General features: G+C 32.3%; 1 protein-coding gene and 1 long non-coding RNA gene across 3 annotated transcripts in view; one reads left to right on the plus strand and one right to left on the minus strand.

Annotated features, from left to right (window-relative positions):
• LOC125682897 (leucine-rich repeat-containing protein 15-like) overlaps positions 1–21,429 on the plus strand; it is a 334,249-nt gene that overhangs the window by 237,939 nt on the left and 74,881 nt on the right. For both annotated transcript variants that reach the window (XM_056152160.1, XM_056152161.1), the window contains exons 3-4: positions 2,986–3,057; positions 18,992–19,063. In XM_056152160.1, coding sequence (XP_056008135.1) covers positions 2,986–3,057; positions 18,992–19,063 — 144 coding nt within the window. The remainder of the gene's footprint in view (positions 1–2,985; positions 3,058–18,991; positions 19,064–21,429) is intronic.
• Positions 13,880–14,643, minus strand: LOC130051027 (uncharacterized). Its single transcript, XR_008799419.1, has 2 exons — positions 14,512–14,643; positions 13,880–14,097 (listed from the first exon to the last, which is right to left on the minus strand). It is a non-coding gene; the product is annotated as an uncharacterized LOC130051027 (long non-coding RNA).

Below are 21,429 nucleotides of genomic sequence, written 5' to 3' on the forward strand. Positions count from 1 at the left end.
ATAAGGTTTTAAGTTATTTTGGTTTTGGGGATTGCATAATTACTTGGATAAAAACCTTAAATACAAATATTAAAGAATCTTTATTACAAAGTGGTTTCCTATCAGAGCAATTTGATATAAAGAGAGGCTGTAGACAAGGCGACCCTATTCCTCCTTATTTATTTATTCTTTGTGCAGAAATTTTAGCTATTCTTGTGAAACAGAATACAGATATCAAAGGTATAATAGTAAATGGTAAGGAACACAAAATTTCCCAATATGCTGACGACACAACTTTGGCTCTTGATAGTTCACCAAAATCTCTTTTTGTTGCACTTGACACTATATATTACTAATCAAGTTTCTCTGGATTAAAAATAAACAGCTCAAAGACAAAAATTGTTTGGATAGGCTCTGAAAAATTCTCTAGTCAAGTATATCACCACACAAGATGGAAACTAGAGTGGGGATGCACTACTTTCAACTTACTAGGAATACAATTTTCTGTGGATATGAAAAAAAATAGTCGATTTAAATTATAATATTCAGATACCAAAAATTAAAGCGTTGATACGCCAGTGGAATAGAAGAATACTCACCCCCATTGGTCGAGTCACAGTCACCAAATCACTGATTTTACCTAAGCTAAACCATCTGTTTATTACACTACCAAATCCTGATAAAGATATCTTGTCTTTTCTGAATAACTGTTTGGTTTTTTTTATTTATATGGAATTCAAAGATTGACAAGGTCAAGAGACAAATTGTCACCTAAGATTACTTAAAAGGTTGCGTGAAAATGGTTGAGGTGAACAATTTTATAATGTCTTTAAAATGTTCTTGGATTAAAAGATTAACAAACAGTCACAAACCATGGGTGGATATTCTTTGGCAGTACATGGCAGTGAGGTGGTAAAAAAAATGATAGATTTTGGAGATGAATATATTTATACTATTATAAACCATTGCAATGATTTTTGGCGTGATGTTTTTCAATCATGGTTAGCAATGATTCGAGCAATGGATGAAAAGTATTTCATGCAAAAACTCAGTTCTATTCCAGTATGGCATAACACAAATATGTGTGTTGGTAATAAAGACATTTATGTTAAAACACGGTATCAACATGGTGTAAAAATAATTGGAGACTTTTTAGATAAAGATGGAATTTTTTTATTACTACAAGATTTTTCACAAAAATTTAGACTAGCAAATGTATGTACAATGCAATACAACAGTATTACCAGTACTATATCTAAGTTTTTAAAGACTTTGTCTGTTAAGAGATCAGATGTTAAAGAAAATTGTATACCATTTATTCCTTTTTACTTTGAATTTATACTGTTGAATGATAAATGTTCCAGGGTGTTATATGATATGATAAATAGTAATGATCTCATACCCAAATCAATTCAAAACTGGAACACTGAATTATCTGTCCACTTGATTGGCACGCTGTTTTTGGCTATATTTAGATCTAAAACTTCATAGTTATTTCGGATTTCAAACATTTCGGTTGAGCATCACTTAAGAGACATTATTTGTCGAAATGCGCATCTGGTGCATCAAAATTGGTACCGTACAAGTTTTACATTTAGAAGGCAATGTTTCTGTCAAAGACCTGTTTAAAGTTTGTTTTAAAACAAGTACTGATACCCAAGTTCAGTGGTTGCAGTACCGAATTCTTTACCAGCTTCTTCCTACGAAATATTACCCCAAGAAAATCAGTATAATTTCAAATGACTGTTGTTCGTTTTGTAAAGAAAATGTAGAAACAATGCAACATATGTTTATGTCTTGTTCTTATACTTTAGCACTGTGGAATAATCTTTGCATGCATATTTTCAGAAAAAACATTAAAAAAAAATTGGTTTTAATGTTAGTAATTTTATTTTGGGTGAAACACCTCTCAGTTTGTGTAATAAAGTTGTTAATTTCATAATTATGTATACCAAACAATATGTTTTCAATTGTTCAAAACAAAACAAAATTCCTCATATCACTGGGCTGATATATTATCTTTCTTTCAAATACAAAGTTGAAAAATTTGTAGCAATTAAATCATGTGAAGTTTTGAAATTTGACAGACTTTGGGAAAACTGGAACATTATTTTTGATCTGTCACCTAGAATAAGAAGTATTCAACCAATAATGCTGAACTAGTAGTGTGAAAGAGTGTGAGAATGTATAAAATGATTAATATGTATCTTCATAACTATTACTGATGATTATGTGAATATGGAAAAAAAATAAATTATATTAAAAAAAAAGAGAGAGAGATTCAGATATAAATCACAGATAGAGGAGTGTGTTAAAAATTATGTAATGCTTTTAGATCGAGTTGACTGGATACTTTCTGATCAATATAAAACTTATACGGTACCAATTAAATATACATCCGTATTTTAAAGCTAATAACGAAGTACTTAAATACTGGGCTGTATAGAACATCGGGGACTAACAGTCCACCAGCAGAGGCATCGACCCAGGGGTCATAATGTAAAATTGATACGGTACCAATTTTGATGCACCAGATGCGCATTTCGACAAATAATGTCTCTCCAGTGATACTCAACTGAAATGTTTGAAATCCGAAATAACAATGAAGTTATAGAGCTATTATAGCCAAAAACAGCGTGCCCAAAAAGTGGAGTCAAATTCGTCTAAGGATAAGAGCTATGCATGAGGGAGATAATCTTTAATTTTGAAATGAATTTCTAAATTTTATAACAGCAATTAAATATGCTTCCGTATTTTCAAGCTAGTAACGAAGTACTTAGCTACTGGGCTGTAGAAACCCTCGGGGACTAACAGTCCACCAGCAGAGGCCTCGACCAAATGGAAAATATAATTTTTAGAATATAGACAAGCCATTCATGATAGATTTAAACTACTTGTTTACTGCAAATATCATGCATTTGCGTATTGAATCATTTTAGAAAATTATATATTTCATCCTTTGAGCGTTGATCAATTAAGATTAATCAGGAAATATTTTTCATTCAGAAACTTGGGTTACAATGACATAACAACGTTACCAAATGGAATCTTTGATGCATTGACGAAGCTACAGGAACTGTAAGTATATATGTATACATAACAATTATTTGTATGCAGAGGAATTGAAGATAATAGACAATGTTGAACAGTGTTGAATCTTATATCTGAATGTATTATAAGCAATGTAAAATTAAGAATTGGAGAAACATGGACCCCTGGGTAAACCAGACATGGGAACAGGTGTTTAAGAAGGGTAAGCATTCCCTATTGACCGACTAAGTATCCCCTGTCGACCGGTCACATCCACCATGAGCCCTATAATCGGAGTGATCCGTAGTCAACGTTAATGTGTAAAGAATGGCCTAACAATTAGTATGGAACATATTAGTCATAATTTGACTCAACGACAGGTTTTACTGGTAAATTAGATCGTTGTAACGAGCATATAATTTGCGAAATGTTGACTTTAATCGAGACTGTTGAGACTCCTGCAATATAAACTTTTTTTCAGGATCTTGCCTCGATTAAAAAAAATATATCATAAGCATAGCAATTCAGGCACATACATACCTAATAAAAGTGATAATTGAATACTGCTAAATAGATATAAATCAAGGTTAACGATGGAGAAGCTGAAGTCATCGTGTTTTTCATCAGGTTGAGTGCCTAGTTTCCTTTTAAAATGTATGTTCAATAACATTTCTAAGTACGATACAGAAATATAAGGCTATATGGTTTCTTTTATTTCGACTTCACAATATATCGAAATGACTATTTGAAGGTCAGGAAAGATGTTATTTGTCATGTAGAATCCTTTGAATAAATTCTACTTCATGAGAATATAAAACAGGTCAGCTAACAAAGGAGCATAATTCGTGTCCATTTGAATTCTAACAGACAGTTAGAAGACCTGGTCACCAAAGACTACGGATATATATTTTTAGTGAGAACATCCAACATCTTTTTAAAATCAACTTCAGAGTACGTGTTTGCCGAGTCAGGGTGCTGTTGAACAAAATGATTTCTTGATTGACTGATCAATTGAGATTAATATTTCTCTTTTCCATACGAAATGTGTAACAAAATAAAAGCAATATCGATATTTTACATCACACAGGGGATGCTTACTCTTCCGAGGCACCTGATCCCACCTCTGATGTGTCCAGGGTCCGTGTTTGCCCAACTGTCTATTTTGTATTGCTTTGGTAGGTCAAATTTTAAAACAATTCTCTATACAATGTATCCCAGACTGTGCATCTTTTTTCCCCCATTATATTCCCCCAACAAAGTTTGGGAACACACTGTTTTACTCTGTTTCTTCTTATTATTATTATCATTATTATTATGTTCCCGAACTAAGTTTGGGAACATTGTTTTACTGTTTCGTATTATTATCACACAAAGTTTTGGAACATATTGTTTTTACTCTCATTCTTTTTAAGGTCTTCCGTTTCCAAATGAAGACCTTTTTTTCTTATTCTTATGTTTCTTGTCCTCTTTTTTGTCATTATTATTTTTATTATTATTATTATTGTTTTTTCCCGATTTCGTGCACGCGATTTCTTGGAAATGACCTGACAGATTTTTATCAAACTTTTAGGAAAGATGCACCATAAAATGAACTAAATTCCTTTTCTTTTTTCGATATTTACTTCCGGTCGTTAATTACGTCCAATATATCAGTGATGATATATCTCGACTTCAAGTTGTGAGATACGCATATCATGTATTCGGCCGTCAATTTCGCTCGTCACCGGAAGTGAACAAAGAAAACGTCAAATTCAAAATTGTGCGTCTAAAACGACACTTGCATGGTATGATTAGGTCTCTTTAATAGTTTCAGAAAAGTGATACTTGCCGGAAAAACACTTACTGTTAAAAAAAGTAACTTCCGCGTTATGGAGAGAAATGTTGAAAAATTGGTCTTTCTTTGTCACTATATATCTCGCTAATAAATCAAGTCTTTGATTTGATTTTCACATATATTATTGACATTATCTATTTCTAGAGTAACGTCCATTTTGTTTCCAAAATGTTTCTTCAATACGTGATATATGTCCGATTTTCGATTTTAAAAAGAGATTTTGTCAAGGCGTTTTGTCATAAATGTTCAAATATTTCACTTTTAGAGATAATAGATCTTGACAGATGTGACATACACATATAATTATTTTGGCCGTCACTTCCGATCGTCATCGGAAGTGAACAAAGAAAACGTCAAATTTCAAGACTCTGTGCTTCAGACGAAATTGGCATGATGAAATAAGGTTTCTTTTATAGTTTCAAAAGTGCAATACTTACCGGAAGTTAAAACAGCAACTTCCGGTTTATTGAGAAAAACTTCAAAATATGGTTATTTCTTTGTCCTCATAAATCACGCTTGTAAATCATGTGTTTAATATGATTTTCACATATCTTATTAACATTATCCATTTTAAGACCACCGTCAATTTGTGTTTCAAGTTCAATTACCATCAACGTCTCCGTTCTGTAAAGAAGAAATATCTAAATATAGAATAACATCTCTGCGGTGTGTTATTTTGGAATTCACTGGGTTATTTATATTCAATATATATATGAAAATTATATTTGTTAGAAAATAAATAAATGGTGGCCGATGGACCTAATTCCCATGTTTAAAGCCATACTTATGCGCTCGTGTATTAAATCAGTTTACAGAATAATATATTTCATCATTGTAGTGTTGATCAATGAAACTTAATTAGTACATAAAACGTTAAAGAATGGAATCATCGGTACACTGACGAAACTATGGATAGTGTAAGGATATATATATATAGATACCGATTATTTGTATGACAATTCAATATTGTCGTTGAGAGTAATTGTACGAACAGTGTAAGAGTAATTGTACGAACAGTGTAAGAGTAATTGTACGAACAGTGTAAATTTGAAATTGGCCTTGATATGTGTTACTTTACCCAATGAAATGTGAAGACAACGAACAGTGATATATCTTATAATGAATGATGCAAAATTATTTCAGTTGCTCATACAAATTCAATCGTCTGAAAAAATGATTCTATCTGATCTCTCATAAAATTGATAACTGTCCGTTATCCTCGTCCTTCATTGTTTGAGATGCTATTTTGAGGCACTGAAAATTAAAATCCAAATTGATCATAAGAAAAAACAAATGCACTAGTGAAATGAATCAGTTGGGATACATCGGTACGATAACTACGTGATGATGGAATATCGCTACATAGATATTTGAACTAATGATGGATAACCTGGAATTATCCCATTTGCCATAAAGTGTATGTAACGTGTAGATAACGAACAGTGATCAATTTCATAACTCCTACAAGCAATAAAAAATAGATAGTTGTGCAAACACGGACCCCTGGACACAATTGAGCTGGGAACAGGTGCCTAGGAGGTCTAAGCATCCACTGTTGACCGGTCACACCCGCCGTGAGTCCTATATCCTGATAAGGTAAACGGAGTTATCCGCAGTCAAAATCAGTGTGCCAAGAACGGCTTAACAATTGGTATGAAACACGTCAGACAGCATTTGACCCAATGTGAGGTTGTACTGACGAAGTAGATAGTTATAACGACCATAGAATTTGTGAAATGCTGCCTTCAATCGAGACTGTTGAAATCCCTGTACCATCAACTGGTTTATCAGTAGCTTACCTCGATTTAAAAACTGACTATACCCAGAACAAGCTCTTGCATATCGAATCAGTTGAGATATATAAACACCATATGCAGGTGATAATGGAATATTGCTACATAAATGTGGGAAGTTGACGATGGAGAAGCAGAAATAATCCCATTTGTCATACAGTTGAGTTGTCAGTTTGCCGTCAATGTTTACTTTCAATAAAATATCTAAGTATGAAGCAGAAGTGGACGACTCTGTGGTGTCCTTTATTTCGAGCTCACAGGGATATATCAAATCGACATATGAATGAAAGCTATCATTGCTAATAGACAAAACGTCATCGATATATCTAAAAGCCGAATTGAAGGCCACAGCGAGAGATGTTTTTCTTCTCAAATAAAAGGTTTTGAATAAATTGAATAAATATGAGTTCAATTACCATTAACTTCTCCGTTCTGTAAAGAAAAAAAATCTAAATATAGAATAACATATCTGTGCTGTTTTATTTTGGAGTTGACCTGGTTATTTCTATTGAATATATGTATAGAACTTATATTTGTTAGAAAATACATAAACCCTGGTTGATGGATGTTATTCCCATATTTAAAGTCATACTTGTGCGCTCGTGCATTAAATCAGTGTACCGAAAAATATATTTCATCATTATAGTGTTGATCAATTAAGCTTAATATAATAATAATAATAATAATAATGTCCTTTATTTAAACAGGATAGCACAATGAGTTTAAAACTAGTTTACATTGTGGTCCTGAAAACATATATACAGACAGCAGTATTATACAGATACAACATAAGATAGTATATGAAGGTATGTTGTATACATACATGTAAGTTATTTACATATTTAAAACTGGAAATAAAACACAATCAATAAATAAACAAATAAAAATAAAACTGAAAATAATCAAAAACAAATCTATATGGTTTTAATTTCCCGAATGAAAAAAAAATTCTAAGATAAGCGGATTTAAAAGTTTCAAATGTTGGGTAATATTTTAAAAATTCTGGCATATTATTCCATAACTACGAACCGTAAATTGTAAAAGGTCTTCTAAACTATTGTGTCTTTGCTCTCTGGATATATAATGAATTACTTTGACTTAATCTGGTAGATCTACTGCTATTTTCATGAACATACTGAACAACATCTAAATAATCGGGGGTTGGACTATGTAAAACTTTGAAGACAAGAATGATAGTTCCCTATACAAAATAGTTTGACAGAGGCATCCATCTAAGTTGCTGCATCATTTCTGTTGTAGGTGTATTTAACTTTCTATTTAAATTCCACTCTAGCAGCTCGCTTTTGAAGTTTGCATAATTTGTAAAGACCGTCCTTGTTTTTCATATTGCCCCAAACTGTACAACAGTAGTTAAAATGAGGAAAAACAATTGTATTAAACATTTTCAGTAATAATTCAGTTGACAAGAATGAACGTAATCTAGATAACACACCTATTTTGTTTGCAAGACTTTTGGTTAAAATTTCAACATGTTCAGACCACGTGAGACATCTATCAATATAAACACCAAGTACTTTTGCACATGATACATTTTCGATGGCGATATTGTCCACTTTTATCGAAAAAAAAATTTTGAATGAATTTTGAATTAAAATACCGAGGTGTTCCGAGCAAATAATAGTAAACATTCGGTCAACACAAAATACCAAAAGAGATACAGTCCAGATATTACTAAGTACAAAAGTAATTTAAACAAGAGCTCCACAAGGCGGGGTTTCCTTCACAATGAGTGGCTACAAAATGTTCATAATGTAACCTTAACCTTCTACCTTTAACCCCGGAATCAATAGGGCTCTTCATCTCTTGATAACAAAGCTAGATGTGAAGTATCAAATAACTCGAGTGAAAAAGATTGTGTAGTATAGACTGTCTATCAGCTCAATATTAAAACGCACTCAACTACACCCCCAACGCACAAACACACATACAAATAATGTCATTAATATATCCCCTATATTCGAGGAGATTAAATAGCACACACTTCTTACACTTAAAATCTTACAGTGTACAGGCGATCAAGTGCAGAGGCTGGAACGGTACCATCATCTCGCATCATTTCTGATTTTTCAGTCGGCTTTTTTAACAGCTTCATAAAGTTTTGAAGGCATATCATCCAAGTATGTTGGCATTTTTATAACAATATAATTCCAATGTTATTTATTACAATTGTTTTGATTGGACAAAAATAAAGCTAAACAAGAGTTTAAACATCAATAAATCCGAAAACCCGATATATTCGTACACGCCTGAAAACAAATAACGTAGTGCGGGGAAACTATTCAATTTTTTTGCAATCGTTGATAAAGTGAATGAATTGGAATTATAAGAATCAAGCATTCTTTTAGAAGAATTTATCGATGTGTAAACATTTTACTCACAAACTTAATATAAAAGTGCTTCGCACTTTTATTCAGTTTGTGAGTAAAATGTCTGGAGTTATATATGATTATGTAAATAATTACTTATGCCCCTTTCAAAGAAGAAAAAGAGAGGTTACTTTGTACTTGTCGTTCGGCAGACCTCATGTTCGCTCAATATCTTGGGAACCATTCACGTGATCGTTATGATATTTCATATGTTGGTTGGTTATGAGTAGAAGAGGGTCTCTATTGATTTTTAGGTCAAAAAGTGTCCACTCTGAACATATGAATATACTGTCCGTTCAATATATGTCGTCTGTCCGTCTGTCTGTAAACTTTTTTACATTTTCGACTTTTGCTCCAGAACCCTGGAATCAATTTCAACCAAACATGGCCAAAAGCATCCTTGGGTAAAGGGATTTCAGGTTTGTGCAAATGAAGGGGCATGCTCCTTTGAAAGGGGAAATAATTACAATTAATGGGGTCATTTAAAAATCTTCTCCTCAAGAACCACTGGGCCAGAAAAATTGAAATTTACGAATTCACGTGAAAGTTTCCTGATATAGTGCAGATTCAAGTCTGTTAAAATCATGGCCCCGGGAGTTGGATGAGTCCACAACAGGGATCAAAGTTTTACATACAAATATGTAGCAAAAATCTTTAAAAATCTTCTCAAGAACCACTGAGCTAGACAAACTGATATTTACGTCAACGCCTTCTGAAATAATGCAGATTCAAATTTGTTAAAAGCATGCCCCCTGGGGTTGGATGGGGCCACAATAGGGGATCAAAGTTTTACATACACTGTACAAATATATTGGGAAAATCTTTTAAAATCTTCTTCTCAAGAACCACTGACCCAGAACAGCTGATATTTACATGAAAGTTTCCTAACACAATGCAGATTCAAATTTGTAAAAATCATGGCCCTGGAACGAGGACGGGGCCACAAGGGGGATCAAACCTTTACATATAAATATATAGGGAAAATTGTTTGAAATCTTCTCAAAAACTACTGGGCCAAAAAAAATGGACATTGACATGAAAGCTTTCTGACATAGTGCAGATTGAAGTTTATTAAAATCATGGCCCTCGAGGATAGGATGGGTCACATAAGGAAATCAACGTTTTACATAGGGGAAATCTTTAAAAATCTTCTAAAAAAAACTACTGGTCCAGTAAAGTTGAAATTTACGAGAAATCTTCCTGACATAGTGCAGATTTAATTTTATCAAAATCATGATATAGATACCAATTCTTTACAATGCAAGGGTGAATACAACAGAGAGTAATGAAAATTAGAAAAACTTTAAAACATTATTTCCTGTTTGATAACATAATGTAAATAGCACCAAATATATACTATTTCTATACACACTTATCCATGATTCCCTTTAAAAACTATGAAATAGCAGTGGTTGTGTATCATTTCATGAATAACATTGATATAGATAATGCACTGCAGGTTATTGAGAATATATTTAAGCCATTAAATGTATCTGTTCTCAAATAATACATACAGTTCACATACCTGACACATACATTACAAACCAGACACGCATTCTGACCACATACTATACATATTGTACAAACAAATATGACACATGTACACATGAGCACTTGCGTTACATATTCGAATACGTATGTTATACATTATTTTATGAATAGATTTACTGTGCGTTTTTGTTTGTTTGCTAAATCTGTTTTCAAACATACATTATATGAATGTTTACAAAAAATGAATAGCATACTTACATCAGATGGTTGAAGGTCCTTGAAACCATCATACGGATAAGAATAAAAGTAAAAATGTATACAAATGCTTTCTATATGAATAAAAAACATGAACGTTGAAGATAATGAACAACGAGCAATCTTATAACACCTATAAGCAATGTAAAATATCGAGAGATATCTGGTAATACGATCGTGAGTCGAACGACTTTGATGTTGATTTAACAAAATTCATACAATAAATTACTTTTTCTCTGTGGTTGATTTAACAAAGCAATGCCTAAACTTTAAAAGTTGTATTCCTGTTTACGATTACGGTGTCACATTTATTTTCACACTTGATCATTAGAGTTACTGAAAACCGTGAAAATAACATTTTACAGATTCCGATCGTTTAAACTTGTGAAACTTAAGAAATGTAAAAAACAAAGTGAAAAAAGAGAAGAAGAAAAATAATTGAAATGTGTTAATTGCAAATATATACTAAATTTAACATTGAAAATGCAGAATACATATATCTCTTTTCAAAAAGTTTATTCTGCTTTTGTTCAAACGCAATGAATCTCTTTAATCTTGATAAAAGTTGGACACTGTTAAAATTATTATCGACATTAAAAACCACACGAGGAGTTTGGAGAATATAATATCCATATGTAATATAGAAAATTGTATTTAAAAACTACTTTTAACAATTATCATATGCAGATTTTCAGGCTGATTGTTTTTTAAAGTGAAATTTCATTTCTTAAATAAAGATTATTATAGTACAAGACAGGAACGAATAAAGTTAATTTAATGTTTATTTTCAAGTTTGAATGAAATATACTATTCTGATACTTAAACTGGACTTTATGCACACATTATTTTTCCTTGTTTACATGCAAAATTAGAATAATCGAAGTGGTCGCCTTTTTGTCTATAAGACAGAAAAAAATACCTGGTTTTGAACTGCATCGACCTCTATCCCGCCTCGCCCTAACAATTTAGGATTTGGATATATGGATTGAAGGATTTTCTGAATGTGAATTAATTTTTGAAGTCGAAGAAACTCACCGTCTTGCCAAGAAGAAAGAAATAGTATGTGTCAATGCTGAAATGTATGCCTGCACAAGGCAAGGGATATTTTGAAATGTCATGCAAATTATCAAAAAAACCAAAAGAAGTGAAATTATACATACATAGGTACTGTTAGAGTTAAAGTAGATAATGTGTGTGTGAGTTGTGTTGTTTACAAAACGATCATTTTTGTGTGTTTAAGTGACAAAAATATAATTTAGTGCTTTGTCATGATTTATGATCACTGCTCGTCGCTAATGGACATTGACTGTGTTCATTGTGTTACAGGAATACATTCCAAATAAATGATTTGATTCGCAGAATAGGCAAGTTTACAATATGTTCCTGCCAATTAAATCTAATTTGATTTATTCGTTTGAAATTTATTCTATTTTATCATCTTAAAAACAAGTTGTTTTTTTACATGTATATATTGTTTAAAATTACAAAGGAAAAATTAATTCTATAAATTATTCGATTTTTGTATACAGGTAATATGAATATCCTAAAATCAAATTGTGTGGAAAGAGTTTATTATCGTTGCCATTTACATTGTATTGAAAATTACTTTTGATGTTGTAGTTTTGATTTTTCAAAAATGTTTTAATTGACTTTAAGCTGCATTTAAAATGCTTCACATTATATTGGGCTCACGGCGAGTTTGACCGGTCGACATGGGATGTTTACTCCTCCTAGGCACTTGAGTCCACCTCTGGTGTGTCCAGGGGTCCGTGTTTGCCTAACTATCTATTTTGTGTTGCTTCTAGGAGTTCTGAGATTTATCGCTGTTCGTTATCTTCACCTTTCATTCATTTGAACAAAATGAATTTCTGAGTCCAAAGAGCTACACAGTTTAATATAATGTTCTAAATAGTTTTTGATATTGTTATTAGTGTTTTGATTTTTTAAAAATGTTTGAATTGACTTTTTTTCAATAAAATGCATTAGAAATGTGTCATATTGTTTTCAGTTGTAAAGAAAGTATTTTTAAGTCCAAAGAGTGAAAAAAAATTCGTTTATTTACACCTAAGTGTTCTATGTCCAAAAACATTTTAATTTTGAAATAAATTCAAACTCCTCTCAAATGAAATGTTCTATGTCCATTTTATGATCAAAATTCAACTCTGTCTGTTAATCATTAACAAAAACTAGTGTTTTATTTTAAATGAAATATTACAAAAAACTTGTTATGAGGTAAGCTATCTAATTCTTTAATTAATTCTGGTTTACACGGAAAAAATAGATTGTACGTACTTTCGTTTGGATGTGCCTAATGCTGGATTTTGATACTCCTATTATACTTTTGAACCATTCCGACAAGGTATCAAGAGATATGTATTCTATCAAAATGACGAGTTATTCTTAAATCCACGAAATACATTGATGAAAATGCTATCAATATAGTCTAATATTGAGTACATCAAATAGTTTCAAAGTTTAATGTCCTATAATTTAGTATCGGAGATGTACTTGTTACCTGTCGAAGCTACTCACACAGGTAAATCGAAGACGCTGGTGTGAAGTGAAGCGTAGCGAAACCCGTCCCCTTATACATTGTATACCATGCGAAACTGATACATATAACGACATAATACCAAACTACTATGGCGGATTATCAGAGAAATATGGCGGATCTATAGAATTACACTAGATGTAATAATTCATGTCAATTTTAACGGCAAACTGACAATTCAACTGTATGACAAACAGGATGAGTTCACCTTTTCCATCGTCAACTTCCCCTATTTATGTAGTAATATTCTAGTATCACCTTCATATGATGTCCATATCTCTCAACTGAAGCAAATTCTTGTTTTGCGTGTGGTCAATTATTACACAAGTACGAAGCAGGTGTAGAGGTATATGTGGTGTTTTTATTTCTTTTGGTTTTTTTTGATATATCGAATCGATGTATGAATGAAAATGATTTTGTTAATAGGTAAAACGTGGTTGATATACCTAAATGTAAAGTTGACAATCTAACAACCATAGTTCTAAGAATGTACTGGTCACTATCACAGATGGACGAACTGGGTGTAACCATATCAAGCTAACACATTCAAAAGTCACAATGTAGATATAAAGAGTTTATTATGTACAATATCTCATAAAGAACATAATCCTAATTCCACAAGTGTCTTTGATCTTGGCTCATTAGCGAAGACATCTGTGGGTTTGATGGAGATACCCATTCCTGGAGTTTGGTTGTCCTTGTACTATACGATTACTCTTCACGTCCTGCATACACTGGTTATATGAAGGTAACTGTAGTAGACCACAGGGAGAGGACCTGTTTTGATACACATCCATAAAATGTAATATATTATTTATACGCTCTGAGTGGCATTACATTACAAATAAATACACACATAAAATTATCTTATTTGCAGATAACATCCTCGACATGTCTTCTGTTTAAGACAATACATTTATACTTTTGTCTATTGGAAAGACTCCATAAAGACATTGAAGTTTTACATTGCTTTGCTATGCATTTACAGATATTGGACAAAATCTACTTTATGACTATAATACTGCACCATACACTGAACACTTGTTTAGATTAGTACCATTTTGAAACGAATGAAAATCACATGCATGGAATTAAGTTAACACTAAGGACCTCGGTAACTGGATGTTTTAGGACAGTTAAAATAACATAAAACAATACACAAGCTGCTGAATAGTAAATAAAACACCTTACCTCAGAAAAGCTGGATCATATGCTGTATCATGTATACGCCATGCATATAATCGGAAAAGGTTTGTTGATCAATACAAACTGATATGCAGAGAAGTATGAAAACGTCAATCCTACTAGACTGCCGTGTCCAAACTGAATTCCGCACGGGTTGGTGGTTTAAAGTCCAATCAAGTTAGGTTCCAATTAGGGCACAGTGAAAAGAGGTTCCGAAAAGGAGAATTTAATGCGACAGTCACTTTTCAACATTGGTTCACGTTATAGGGCAAATTTGATTATAAGGTGTTGCCACCCGTGCATACATTTAAACTTTAAGTTGGTAAATTGTTTTGAGTCAATGCGGAATTACAAACCAAAATTAGCCAAACACTAATGCGCTTGTTTTTCGAAACATTTGAGGAACGTAGATACCATACCCAAGTGATAGTGGGATATTTCTATATACATATAGGATGGTGACGGGCCTTCATTTTTCTTAGCTGCCGTAAACCTTATGTGTTCGTTTACCATTAACATCCCAAATCAATAAAGAGAGAGATTCAATACAGACAACAATCATAGTATTTTTCTCGAAGTTCTCATGGAAATTCGAAGTATAACAATTTCACAGTCTTCTTTTAAGAAAAAAGAAAGAGACAGGCTTGAAAAAAAATTACTGGAAGAGATTGAAATCATAGAGTCGGACTATAACATTAATTTTAAACTTTTAGAGGAAAAAAAGGTTGAACTTGAAATTGTAAGGAAGGAAAAATTATAAGGTCACATCATTAGATCGCGGGCTAAATGGTTAGAAGAAGGGGAAAAACCTAGTAAATATGTCTGTTCTTTAGAATCCCGTAATTTTTTAGACAAAACTATCAAAAAAGTAGAAACACATAAAGATCAGGTCATATATGACCAAGCGGATATTCTTCATCATGTCAAAGATTTTTATGAAACTCTTTACACATGTAAAGATTCAGATCTCTTAGATATAAATTTGGAAGATATCATAAATGTCTCGGACACCCCTAGGTTAGACAAGACAGCTTCAAACTCTTTGGATGACAAGATATCTGAAAGTGAAATATATATAGTTCTTAAAAATATGAAAAATAATAAATCACCAGGAAGTGATGGCTCCACCGTAGAATTTTTTAAATTGTTTTGGAAGGACCTCAAAAACCACATTGTATCAGCTGTTAATAATATTTTTGAGAAAAAGGAACTCCCTTTATCACAAAGACTGGGGATTATTACATGTTTGCCAAAAGATGACAAAGCCAGACAATTTCTGAAAAACTGACGTTCAATTACTCTTCCAAATGTGCTTGATAAACTTATATCGGGGTGTCTCAGTTATAGAATAAAATCTACCTTAGATTATTTGATATCGGAAACTCAGTCTGGGTTTATAAAAGGCCGGTACATAGGAGAAAACAGTAGGTATGTGTATGATCTCATGTCTTTCACTGAATCCAGCAACACACCAGGTTTACTTGTACTGATAGATTTTGAATTTTATATATAAGGTTTTAAGTTATTTTGGTTTTGGGGATTGCATAATTACTTGGATAAAAACCTTAAATACAAATATTAAAGCATCTGTATTACAAAGTGGTTTCCTATCAGAGCAATTTGATATACAGAGAGGCTGTAGACAAGGCGACCCTATTCCTCCTTATTTATTTATTCTTTGTGCAGAAATTTTAGCTATTCTTGTGAAACAGAATACATATATCAAAGGTATAATAGTAAATGGTAAGGAACACAACATTTCCCAATATGCTGACGACACAACTTTGGCTCTTGATGGTTCAACAAAATCTCTTTTTGCTGCACTTGACACTATAGATTACTAATCAAGTTTCTCTGGATTAAAAATAAACAGCTCAAAAACAAAAATTGTTTGGATAGGCTCTGAAAAATTCTCTAGTCAAGTATATCACCACACAAGATGGAAACTAGAGTGGGGATGCACTACTTTCAACTTACTAGGAATAGAATTTTCTGTGGATATGAAAAAAAAATAGTCGATTTAAATTATAATATTCAGATACCAAAAATTAAAGCGTTGATACGCCAGTGGAATAGAAGAATACTCACTCCCATTGGTCGAGTCACAGTCACGAAATCACTGATTTTACCTAAGCTAAACCATCTGTTTATTACACTACCAAATCCTGATAAAGATATCTTGTCTTTTCTGAATAACTGTTTTTTTTTAATTTATATGGAATTCAAAGATTGACAAGGTCAAGAGACAAATTGTCACCTAAGATTACTTAAAAGGTTGCGTGAAAATGGTTGAGGTGAACAATTTTATAATGTCTTTAAAATGTTCTTGGATTAAAAGATTAACAAACAGTCACAAACCATGGGTGGATAATCTTTGGCAGTACATGGCAGTGAGGTGGTAAAAAAATTTATAAATTTTGGAGATGAATATATTTATACTATTATAAACCATAGCAATGATTTTTGGCGTGATGTTTTTCAATCATGGTTAGCAATGATTCGAGCAATGGATGAAAAGTATTTCATGCAAAAACTCTATTCCAGTATGGCATAACACAAATATGTGTGTTGGTAATAAAGACATTTATGTTAAAACATGGTATCAACATGGTGTGAAAATAATTGGAGACTTTTTAGATAAAGATGGAATTTTTTTATTACTGCAAGATTTTTCACAAAAATTTAGACTAGCAAATGTATGTACAATGCAATACAACAGTATTACCAGTACTATATCTAAGTTTTTAAAGACTTTGTCTGTTAAGAGATCAGATGTTAAAGAAAATTGTATACCATTTATTCCTTTTTACTTTGAATTTATACTGTTGAATGATAAATGTTCCAGAGTGTTATATGATATGATAAATAGTAATGATCTCATACCCAAATCAATTCAAAACTGGAACACTGAATTATCTGTCCACTTGATTGGCACGCTGTTTTTGGCTATATTTAGATCTAAAACTTCATAGTTATTTCGGATTTCAAACATTTCGGTTGAGCATCACTTAAGAGACATTATTTGTCGAAATGCGCATCTGGTGCATCAAAATTGGTACCGTACAAGTTTTACATTTAGAAGGCAATGTTTCTGTCAAAGACCTGTTTAAAGTTTGTTTTAAAACAAGTACTGATACCCAAGTTCAGTGGTTGCAGTACCGAATTCTTTACCAGCTTTTTCCTACGAAATATTACCCCAAGAAAATCAGTATAATTTCAAATGACTGTTGTTCGTTTTGTAAAGAAAATGTAGAAACAATGCAACATATGTTTATGTCTTGTTCTTATACTTTAGCACTGTGGAATAATCTTTGCATGCATATTTTCAGAAAAAGCATAAAAAAGAATTCGTTTTAATGTTAGTAATGTTATTTTGGGTGAAACACCTCTCAGTTTGTGTAATAAAGTTGTTAATTTCATAATTATGAATACCAAACAATATGTTTCAATTGTTCAAAACAAAACAAAATTCCTCATATCACTGGGCTGATATATTATCTTTCTTTCAAATACAAAGTTGAAAAATCTGTAGCAATTAAATCATGTGAAGTTTTGAAATTTGACAGACTTTGGGAAAACTGGAACATTATTTTTGATCTGTAACCTAGAATAAGAAGTATTCAACCAATAATGCTGAACTAGTAGTGTGAAAGAGTGTGAGAATGTATAAAATGATTAATATGTATCTTCATAACTATTACTGATGATTATGTGAATATGGAAAAAAAAAATAATTATAATAAAAAAAAAGAGAGAGATATTCAGATATAAATCACAGATAGAGGTGTGTGTTAAAAATTATGTAATGCTTTTAGATCGAGTTGACTGGAAACTTTCTGATCAATATAAAACTTATACGGTACCAATTAAATATACATCCGTATTTTTAAGCTAATAACGAAGTACTTAAATACTGGGCTGTATAGAACCTCGGGGACTAACAGTCCACCAGCAGAGGCCTCGACCCAGGGGTCATAATGTAAAATTTATACGGTACCAATTTTGATGCACCAGATGCGCATTTCGACAAATAATATCTCTCCAGTGATACTCAACTGAAATGTTTGAAATCCGAAATAACAATGAAGTTTTAGAGCTATTATAGCCAAAAACAGCGTGCCCAAAAAGTGGAGTCAAATTCGTCTAAGGATAAGAGCTATGCATGAGGGAGATAATCTTTAATTTTGAAATGAATTTCTAAATTTTATAACAGCAATTAAATATGCTTCCGTATTTTCAAGCTAGTAACGAAGTACTTAGCTACTGGACTGTAGAGACCCTCGGGGACTAACAGTCCACCAGCAGAGGCCTCGACCAAATGGAAAATATAATTTTTAGAATATAGACAAGCCATTCATGATAGATTTAAACTACTTGTTTACTGCAAATATCATGCATTTGCGTATTGAATCATTTTAGAAAATTATATATTTCATCCTTTGAGCGTTGATCAATTAAGATTAATCAGGAAATATTTTTCATTCAGAAACTTGGGTAACAATGACATAGCAACGTTACCAAATGGAATCTTTGATGCATTGACGAAGATACAGGAACTGTAAGTATATATGTATACATAACAATTATTTGTATGCAGAGGAATTGAAGATAATAGACAATGTTGAACAGTGTTGAATCTTATATCTGGATGTATTATAAGCAATGTAAAATTAAGAATTGGAGAAACATTGACCCCTGGGTAAACCAGACATGGGAACAGGTGTTTAAGAAGGGTAAGCATTCCCTATTGACCGACTAAGTATCCCCTGTCGACCGGTCACATCCACCATGAGCCCTATAATCGGAGTGATCCGTAGTCAACGTCAATGTGTAAAGAATGGCCTAACAATTAGTATGGAACATATTAGACATAAGTTGACTCAACGACAGGTTGTACTGGTAAATTAGATCGTTGTAACGAGCATATAATTTGCGAAATGTTGACTTTAATCGAGACTGTTGAGACTCCGGCAATATAAACTTTTTTTCAGGATCTTGCCTCGATTAAAAAAAAATATCATAAGCATAGCAATTCAGGCACATACATACCTAATAAAAGTGATAATTGAATACTGCTAAATAGATATAAATCAAGGTTAACGATGGAGAAGCTGAAGTCATCGTGTTTTTCATCAGGTTGAGTGCCTAGTTTCCTTTTAAAATGTATGTTCAATAACATTTCTAAGTACGATACAGAAATAGAAGGCTGTATGGTTTCTTTTATTTCGACTTCACAATATATCGAAATGACTATTTGAAGGCCAGGAAAGATGTTATTTGTCATGTAGAATCCTTTGAATAAATTCTACTTCATGAGAATATAAAACAGGTCAGCTAACAAAGGAGCATAATTCGTGTCCATTTGAATTCTAACAGACCGTTAGAAGACCTGGTCACCAAAGACTACGGATATATATTTTTAGTGAGAACATCCAACATCTTTTTAAAATCAACTTCAGAGTACGTGTTTGCCGAGTCAGAGTGCTGTTGAACAAAATGATTTCTTGATTGACTGATCAATTGAGATTAATATTTCTCTTTTCCATACGAAATGTGTAACAAAATAAAAGCAATATCGATGTTTTACATCACACAGGGGATGTTTACTCTTCCTAGGCACCTGATCCCACCTCTGGTGTGTCCAGGGTCCGTGTTTGCCCAACTGTCTATTTTGTATTGCTTTGGTAGGTCAAATTTTAAAACAATTCTCTATACAATGTATCCCAGACTGTGCATCTTTTTTCCCCCATTATATTCCCCCAACAAAGTTTGGGAACATACTGTTTTACTCTGTTTCTTCTTATTATTATTATCATTATTATTATGTTCCCGAACTAAGTTTGGGAACATTGTTTTACTCTTTTTCTTATTATTATCACACAAAGTTTTGGAACATATTGTTTTTACTATCTTTCTTATTAAGGTCTTCCGTTTCCAAATGAAGACCTTTTTTTTCTTATTCTTTTGTTTCTTGTCCTCTTTTTTGTCATTATTATTTTTATTATTATTATTATTGGGTTTTTTTCCCGATTTCGTGCACGCGATTTCTTGGAAATGACCTGACAGATTTTTATCAAACTTTCAGGAAAGATGCACCATAAAATGAACTAAATTCCTTTTCTTTTTTCGATATTTACTCCCGGTCGTTAATTTCGTCCAATATATCAGTGATGATATATCTCGACTTCAAGTTGTGACATACGCATATCATTTATTCGGCCGTCAATTTCGCTCGTCAACGGATGTGAACAAAGAAAACGTCAAATTCAAAATTATGCGTCTAAAACGACACTTGCATGGTATGATTAGGTCTCTTTAATAGTTTCAGAAAAGTGATATTTGCCAGAAAAACACTTACTGTTAAAAAAAAGTAACTTCCGCGTTATGGAGAGAAATGTTGAAAAATTGGTCTTTCTTTGTCACTATATATCTCGTTAATAAATCAAGACTTTGATTTGATTTTCACATATATTATAGCTGCAGAACTGTAGCTCTCTGAAAAAAATATTTTGACATAACAGAGAACTACAGAGCCATCCCTTATAAAAACCTTCGATTTACGGCGCACAAAAAGCTGCGCACAGTTGAGGCCTTATATCGTTGTATTCTTGAGTTGCTGTCTCATAAATTTAATATCAAAAAATTCTTAACATATTTTCCTACTATACTTGTGTCTAAACATATCTTCAAATATTCATTAAAGCCCCATACGACCTGAAAACTCCCAGCTTCAAATGATTTCGTTTGTTGACGTAGCCATGTTAGGTAGCCGGTCAATTCGTACCCTGTTGCTGTTAGTATCTATTCAAAAAATTCGTTATATGTTATGTATTCGCTCTTCATTTATTATCAATAGGAATAATTTATAGAAATTAAAAAAATAAAGTTTTTCTAAAGGTAAAATAAACTCTTGATTCATGAAAA

The sequence above is a fragment of the Ostrea edulis genome, chromosome 10, assembly GCF_947568905.1.
Source record: "Ostrea edulis chromosome 10, xbOstEdul1.1, whole genome shotgun sequence".
Lineage (NCBI taxonomy): Eukaryota > Metazoa > Mollusca > Bivalvia > Ostreida > Ostreidae > Ostrea > Ostrea edulis.